Source organism: Uranotaenia lowii, chromosome 2 (assembly GCF_029784155.1).
Source record: "Uranotaenia lowii strain MFRU-FL chromosome 2, ASM2978415v1, whole genome shotgun sequence".
Classification (NCBI taxonomy): Eukaryota; Metazoa; Arthropoda; class Insecta; order Diptera; family Culicidae; genus Uranotaenia; species Uranotaenia lowii.
In genome coordinates, this window is record NC_073692.1 from 55,157,347 (window position 1) to 55,166,151 (window position 8,805).

At 39.1% G+C, this 8,805-nt stretch overlaps 1 protein-coding gene across 1 annotated transcript; it reads right to left on the reverse strand.

Annotated features, from left to right (window-relative positions):
* Window positions 1–3,121: 3,121 nt before the first annotated feature.
* Window positions 3,122–3,930, reverse strand: LOC129744245 (uncharacterized). The gene is made up of 2 exons (XM_055736671.1): window positions 3,833–3,930; window positions 3,122–3,700 (listed from the first exon to the last, which is right to left on the reverse strand). Exons 1-2 carry the CDS (start codon window positions 3,923–3,925, stop codon window positions 3,218–3,220), a joined length of 576 nt encoding a protein of 191 aa, XP_055592646.1. The 5' UTR covers window positions 3,926–3,930; the 3' UTR covers window positions 3,122–3,217.
* Window positions 3,931–8,805: the final 4,875 nt, after the last annotated feature.

Here is an 8,805-nt window from a genome sequence, read left to right on the forward strand (position 1 = left end):
AAAGATTCAAGTACTTTGAAAAGTTATCATTAGTGTTCCCAAAAATAGACCTGATAATTAAAAAGAAAAACTTATGACATTTTCGAATTTAGCACCCCCAAACTAATTATTATCAGCTTTTTAATTCGTGTCACCTCGGAAAAAAGGTGAGTTTTGTTGCTTTTTGCAATGATTGTAAGTGTAGCTAACACGAAATTTGTATTTCCGGTTGGGTTTTTGAAAATATTTTTGAAAACGGCCTATGCCAAAAGTTTATTGTTATGAATTCAATGGTTTTTAAATTATTACACAAATACACATTCGAGCTCGAATATTAACGTGTGTCCGTTTAATGACTATTCATAGTTCTTAGAACAGTTTTTTAAATCCGACTTTTTACTTTTCTTAGCAGTACATATACGAAGAGCTATCAAAACACAAACATGTTTGAAACTGATAAAGAGCAGCTATGAAAAATGCTGTTGCTCCAATTGAAACGCACCAAGAAAGATGAGGGAGAAGATCCGATGTGAATGAATGAGTGAAAAAAAAAACCATCACACAAGGATAAGCGAAGAACTCAAACACAAAGGATGAGTTTTTCTTCCCCATTTGCTGAAAGGAAAATAAATGTTTGGTTATACGGGAGAAACGCTGCAGCACTTTTTCACATTTCACCGAGTCGCTTTTCCTCGGCAGCCAGCAGAAGAAACGAATCCAAACGGCGTCGCGCTCGATGAATGCTCTGCTCCCATTTTGCTGCAAGCGATGAAATATGATGAGTTGGGAAACTATTTAATGAAATATTTACCGATAATGAAAGCAATTTTAGTTTTCAAAGGCAAACAAAAACTATGGCGAAGAGAGCGAAAGCTGTGGCAAGCAAACCCCCGTGGAAGGAACCGTGTGCATTAGCTTGATGAATTGGAAAACCGGGGAGAAGGATCAAGTTTTAACGGTTTTTTGGGCAAGGAGGAGCACATTGCACTTCGCATCGGTGCACAGCACGAGTCAATTCAGTTGGCTGAGCAAACCAAATGATAATTGTGACTGATGATTGAGCTTCTCCGAACTGTTCAGATAATCAGATAACGAAAGACTTGGCTGCATCCCGTTCAAGATTGAAAAAGTTTTCTGCCTCGCTATTAGGATATCAAGATGAAAACACGAACCAAATCTAGCTTAGATGGTATCTGATGAACACTGGGTTTATTTGAATATTTGATTACTTCCTTTTTGCATGGGTGATTAGTGATAAGAAAGGAAGCTGAAATTTTAAACTCAAACTTCTCGTTTTTTTGAAAAAGCATCATTATTGTACTTTTGATGAAACTGTGACAAATAATAGTTAGTTTTGCATAAAAGTGAAACAAATTGAGCACAATTCGTACTTTTCTACCAAGGAAAACAGAATTTCGATATTTAGTGGGACTGAGTGTGGTAATTATGAACGAAGGGTTATTCCGAACAATCGCCGTAAGCGCAGTTGAGGTCATAGCAGGGTATCAAAACTCGAACTTAAGTTACAGTTATAGCTTGCAAACATCTATCTATCTATATATATAAAAAGCAATTTCTGTATGTTTGTTTGTTTGTTTGTTTGTTTGTTTGTCCTCTATAGACTCAGCCGTCTTAAGGGCTAGAGAGCTGAAATTTGGCATGTATGCTCATTAGGACAAGGAAGAATGAAAAATGTTTTTAGATTTTCGGATGACCCCTTTTGAAGGGGGTCGTCCATACAAGACAAATATTGTTTTCCCGGTATTAACGTTACTTTTCTTCGGATTGTGATGAAAATTTGCACAGGAGTGTTTTGAAAGACGAGCATTCGATTTCAGGTGTCAAATTTTGTGTAAGGGGTCAGCCAAAAGGGTCGTCCATATAAACTGTTCGCTGTTTTTGCGATATTGACGTTATTATACATCGTATTCAGATGAAAATTGGTACACGATAGTTTTAAGTGACGTGCAATCGATTTGAAGTATCAAGTTCAGTGTAAGGGGCCGGCAGAAGGGGTCGTCCATATTAAATTTTCAGTATCTTAGTGATATTGACGTTTTTATACATCGGATTGGGGTGAAAATTTGCACACAGGAGAAATTAGGGACAAACAACTGATTTCACTTAACCAAACTAAAATCAGGGGTCGGCCAAAGGGGTCGTCCATATTAACTATTCACTGTTGATGCGATATTTTCGTTATTATACATCGGATTCAGACGAAAATTGGTAAACGAGAGTTTTAAGAGATAAGCAATGAATTTCAGGTATTAAATTCAGTGTAAGGGGCCGGCAAAGGGGGTCGTCCATATAAACCTTTCAATATTTTTGCAATATCGTCGTTATTTTACATCGGATTGGGATGAAAATTTGCACACGGTAGTCTTCAGGGACGAGCAACCGATTTCAGATGTCAAATGCTTTGCCAGGGGTCGACGAAAGGGGTCGTCCATATAAATTAATTGTTCAATGTTTTTAGCAATAATGACGTTATTATACAATGGATTGCTTTGAAAATTTGCACACGGGATTTTTGAGGGAAGGGCAATCGATTTCAGTCATCAAAGATTGTATAAGAGCCCCCGAAAGGGGTTTAGCTTTTTGGCAATAAATGCGTTGTTATGCAATGATCGAGTCGAAATTTATACACGTGGTTTTTTGGCAGGGTCAAAGGATTTCTGATTTCAAATTTAGTAGCAGACGACAGGCAAAGTGATCCACCAATATTTTTGCAATCATTACTTAACAATGAATCCAGAAGTGCATCTGGAAAATGCTTAGCAATTGGCTTTCATACAAACTGTTCATGACATATTCCAAGTTGAAAGCGAAACGGAGTTCGTATGGGATCAGCTAGTAACTATATAAAATTCAATATTTCACTTCACAAATTTTATTATCTAAAACTGTTCAAAATGGAGTGTTCTTGTATTCGTTAGTTTTCTTTACAGCGAATAATATTTTACATGTATATTTTCATGAAATTTGGTAACAAATAATTTTGTTTTGTTTATTTTAAAACTTTTATTATGTTTACCCAATACAATGGAGAAAGGAATGTCATCTACGAATGACTGCAATGGTTAAAATCCTCGATAAATAAAGAAAATTAGAATTAGAATTAGAATTAGAATGTCATCTATCCGTCTCAAATGTTTGTGTTTATTGTTAGCAATAGGTGAGCTCGTCACTTACCTATTAACATTTTTGAAATTCTTCAACTACACGTGTTGTATTTTTAGTTCACTTCTGTAGTATCAGAAGAGCAATCTTTTGCTTTCTGATTATATTTATCGACTGCAGCCTGATTATCATAACTATCCCCAGCATTATGTGGACGTACTCCATTAGCTTTGAAAACTTCAGCAAAGTTGGTGTTTAGATCGTGATTGATGAGAAAACATGTGTAGTAGTCAATCGGCTTTTCCGATTGGAGCTCTTCTCCACAATCGCTAACGGTGTTAGTAACGTTCAAATCTTTATCCAGTATTCCGAAGGCATGAAAACCTTCGATGATTTTAGCACTGTTGATTCTCCCTTCATTGTTAAAAAATTTCAAAAGCCGGAAATTGCATTCGATGTAGTCGCTTCCATTAATGGTGTTGTCGTTTGCTTCCAGTTTGTAAATTTCACAAAGTGTCTTTTGTGGTGTCTCCGATGAATAATACAACCCTTCACAGTAATCGAAAACCGATTGACCCGATTGTTTCCATTGCTCTTCCTGAAAGACTAGGATTATTAGGATATTCATTTGAAATGAAGAAATAAATCATTTCTGCAAAATCGTTTTCGTTTTTAAAGCTTTATCATTTGAAAAGTTTTCGATTTGTTTTTAAAACTTTTAAAATCTTACCAAAACAGCAAATTTTCCGGCCAAACTACCAGCCTGAGCTGTCAATAAGATTGAAAGTACGGAAAACTTTAAAAATGTACTTATTTTCTTCATTGTGATACAAGTATACACTTCTGAATGCAGTCTGTGAGATAGATTCTTATATAAGTATGAAAACATCAAACGTGAAACATGTGTAAAACATATGTTTTAATATAAATATTCTCTTAGTTGTTCAAATATATACATTCTCTGAGAGTGTTTCTTTTTCCTTCATTGACTTCCAATCTCCGTAGACTCCTAACATAACTCAATGTATTTTTTTCATTATTTTTAAGCAAATAAAACTCAACAGAAACCATTTATTCATGGGGACGTGAATTAAACTTTTTTAGAAATAGCTATGGGGGTTTCCGCCCGAAGAGGGATTCGGTTTCACGGGATAGAAAAGATACGTGTTCACTATATCAGCAACTTTGTTTGCTTCGCCGAGGACATGTCGAATGTCGGTTGTATATTCGCTGATGAAGCTGAGGTGGCGCTGTTGAGTTGAACTAGCACGTTCCGGGCGCTGATGGAAAGCTGTGGTGAGAGGCTTGTGATCTGTGTACACGCAGAAATCACGAGCGATGAGCATATCCTTCAAATGCTTTATCGCTTCGTAGATTGCGAATAGCTCTCGGTCATACGTGCTAGTTTTCCTTTTGCTGTCACTCAATTTCCTGGAGAAAAATCCTAGTGGTTGTCGGCCATTTTCAGTGATTTGATGAAGAACTGCTCCAATAGCTGTGCCAGAGGCATCCACTTCCAGGGCTAGTTTTGCTTCAGATGCTGGATGTGCTAGAAGGACGGAATTGGCTAGGTCCTGCTTGCATTTTTCGAATGCATGGTTGGTTGTTTCACTCCACTGCAAAACAGAGTTGTCGTTCCTAATGTTTCCGCAGATCATCGATTGAAAGATCTGTTGATCGACGGCGGCGTGAGGAATGAAACGTCGATAAAAATTGATGGTGCCAAGAAATCGCTTGAGCTGTTTTGCTACGGTCGGACGTGGGAAATTCAAGACATTATCAACCTTTTTTGGACTGGGTTTGATGCCATCTTTGGTGATCAAATTACCAAGAAATTCGACGACCGGTCGTCCAATTGAGTTAATGCTTGAGTTAATAATGAGACTGTTTTCCCGGATTCACTGGAAGACGACGCGCAGGTGCAGCTTGTGTTCGTCTTTGGTGGTGGATGCTATGCACAAATCATCCACATACGGGAATACGAAGTCCAGATCTCTGAGGATGTCGTGCAAATGACGCTGGAGAGTTTGACTGGCATTCCGTAGGCCAAACATCATGTATTCAAATTCGAACAATCCTACAGGCGTGGTAATAGCGGTCTTGGGAATGTCCTCCGGTGCCACAGGAATTTGGTGGTATGCTCGTTGTAAATCGATGCACGAAAAAATGGACTCACCGTGCAGAATTGTTGAGAAGTCCTAGATGTGGGGTATTGGATACCGATCTGGGACTGTGATCGCATTAAGATTGCGGTAGTCACCACAAGGTCTCCATTTTCTGTTCGGCTTCTTCACTAGATGCAGTGGACTGGCCCAGCAGCTTTTCGAGGGTTGAAAAATGCCTTGTTCCATGAGGAGTTTGAATTCCGCTTTGGCTTCGTTCAATTTGTCGATGGGCAAACGGCAGGGACTACAAAAAACGGGCTGACCAGTCGTGATGATTTGATGCATTGTTTCCGCTTTCGTAGGACGGTGATTCATGTTCAGAACTGTAATGCCCTGAAATGCGTTCACATCGAATGTGCTGATGGATGGTTCGGAGACATGGCATTGTTGTTGTTGATCTCCAGTTTCGTTGTGTTGTCGACGAGCTTGTTTCTCCGGAGATCCACTAGCAAGTCGTAGTGCTTCAGGAAATCTGCTCCGATGATGGGTGATTTGACTTCAGCTATCTTGAAGGTCCAGGTAAACGAACGACGTAGACCAATGTCTATCGTTAATCATATGGTGCCGTAAGTTGCGATCGGGCTTCCATTGGATGCGAACTATTGATGTGAATTCGTTCGGTTTAACATTTCCTTTGGTGTTGGTGGGATCACAGAGATATCGGCTCCTGTGTCGATTAGGAAGCTTTGCGACGTTTGTTGGTCGTGGACGCGAATACGGCGGTGTTTCTTCTTCCGGGTTTACCGTCGTGGAAAATGCACTGAATTTTCAGATTATCCTTATTCCACTTCTCGCACTTTCTAGCTTGTGCCCCATGCCGGTAATGAAACCAGAAAATCCATCCGCGATTACGTTTTTGCTGCGCATGTTGCTGTGTGTCGGGCGACAAATTCTATGCTCGGTCACAATTCTGGAATTTTCTCGATGTTGCCTGATCTAGACAACGCGTAAGCGCCTCGATTTGCTGCTCCAGGATGGAGATGGACGTGCCTTCTGAATGATCTGGAAAAATCCTTTCTTCGAGGGGATCCATAATTTCGGCACTGTTCGGAAAACTCGAGAAGTTTTTTTTTAAACTCGCGCTTCGCTTAAAATTCGCGGCGCGACGAAGAAAAGCATGGAGCTTTCGGGAAAAATCGAGCACTTTCCCACTGCGCTCGCGTTTTTGTTTTTGAACTCGCGACGGATGCTTTGAGAATTCGAACACTCGCGAACTGTACTTAGCGATTGAATTTTCGAGAACGATTCACACGCGGTTACTTAACTGAACGTACGGGGTCACGAATTTATGGGGGTTTCCGTCCGAAGAGGGATTCGGTTTCACGGGATTAATTTAGACTTGTTCTCTTATAATGGTCACTTTAATACTACTAACTATTTACAATGATCGGATATTTATAGCTATTGATATGTTTATGTGAGTGTGCAAACGCGAGAACGCTTTTGGCTGATGTCATGCTGAGGCGACAAGCATCGCTTTGCGTTCTAAGTTCCTATAAGAAAGCAATGCATTGGTATGTCATGCTTGCGCGCCATGTCGCTTTGAAATTCAATACAAATCATCACTTCTCTACATCTGATAATGCTTGGAATATTCTCCTTTCTTTCGGGAGCCATTAAAAACTTATCAAATCATGACCCGGATTGCAAGAATGCCGAAATTCGAACCGACAAAATTCCTTGTTATTTTTGCCGGAACTAAGATTTTATGATAATTTTCTCGCCGATTAAGATATTTTTTAGTTTATTATTACAAGTTCGGACGGATCCTCGAACTATTGTGCGTGAATCACTGCTTCAAACTGAGAAAAAACAATATTCCCATTGGATTTTCTACTTGTCGCGCTACAAAACACCCTGCACTCAAAAGAAAAACATAGTAAAATTACTAAATCCGTGGTTTAAATGAACAACACGCAACCATATTTTTGAGTCAATAATGTTTTGTTCTTGATATTACCATGCGCATAGTAATTTTACTTTGTGTTGATTTTGGCTGCGCATAGTAATTTCGACTACGTGCATAGTAAAATTGTCAATGAAAACATGAGTATTTTTACATCATGTATGGTAAAATATAAATGTTTCATAATGAAACCAGTACGGTTATGATATAAATAAGTACAAGTTGCTTGATTCGACAACAAAATTACCATGCGCCATGGTATAACTATATGGCAGCGCGATAGGAATAACACTCTTTGCGGTTTTTTCGAGATCTGGAAATAATTTATTTTCAAACAAATTACATTTTTATTTTTTCGAAACAACTATCACAGCACGATACAAGGTCCCATAATAACTTTGATGATTCATTGTCAGGCGCTGAAAAAATTTAAAAAAAATCACTTAATGTGCAGATTAAATTTGGTAATTGTTGTACTTACGCTGGAATCGATATGGATGTTGGCAGTCATCTTGAGACCAACGATCCAGAAAGTGGGCAAGGATTATTCTTCCGGAAATTGCTATCCTCCCGTTCATCCTCAGCGGCTGGTTGGGAGGGAGATCCGCACGGCCGGGGAATTCGGGTCGCAACGAATGGAACAGCTAAAGATTATAAAAAAGATAGGAAAAAACATTTGATTCTAGAAAATAAACAAAAAAATCTGTTAGCATATTTCATAAGCAGTAAATCAGAAGTAACAAAAAAATTAATTTAAAATTTACTCACCTGCGGGAATGTGTTTCCGATCCGACCAATGGACTTATTCCAATCCTCACACCAAGTGCACCTCATTAGTTGAAACAGCATATCCACCTTACGACGTACCCGTGCAACAATTTTGTTCGCGTTCCGAAATCCCGACCGGCTGACCCGAAAAAAAACACTCGACCGAAGCACAAAGTTCTATGAATTATAATGAGCATAGTATTTTCGACAACACAAATGACGGTGTTTCAATATTACCATGGGCATAGTAATTTCAAGAACACGAATTGTGTAATATCCGAATATTATGCGCATGGTAATTAAACCACGAGGAAATTACTATGAGCTGTCAAAGTAAGCATAGTAAAAATACTATGTCGTAGTATTATCGCCCAGATTTTTGGTAAAAAATACTAAATCGTGGTCGAAAATACTAAATGATGGATATAGTAAAATTATCATGACTCTGTATTAGAAAAACCCATGCAATTTTTTTCCGTGTGGTATCAGCTTTGTCGCGCTTTCCAAAGCGCTCAGCATGACAGGTCTGCGCTTTTTCCATGGAGATCAAATGAGAGCAGGTATGTCGTGTAAACGTGTTGCGCTGCTTGTCGCCTCAGCATGACATCAACCTTTGGTTGTTTGCCGGTGCTATCGTTTGTTGTTGCTATTGTTGGTTTGCCGGCTATTGTCTACTGGCGTCAATTGCGTGGCTGTTGCAATTGTTATTACTGCATGCGTGTGCTTGGTTCGAGAAGGTTCTCGACTGGACTGACTGATGGAATGTCCGGGAACTAGTTTGTAGAGTTAGTGGAGATGATGAATGCCGGTGAATGATGATGGAATGGTAACGATGGTGACGGAATTTTGATGTGTGGGTAAGAT

Coding starts and splice junctions, on each gene's coding strand:
- LOC129744245 (XM_055736671.1), bottom strand. CDS start 3,925: ATGAAGAAAATAAGTACATTTTTAAAGTTTTCCGTACTTTCAATCTTA. Junction 3,701..3,832: donor CCGGAAAATTTGCTGTTTTG/GTAAGATTTTAA, acceptor CTAGTCTTTCAG/GAAGAGCAATGGAAACAATC.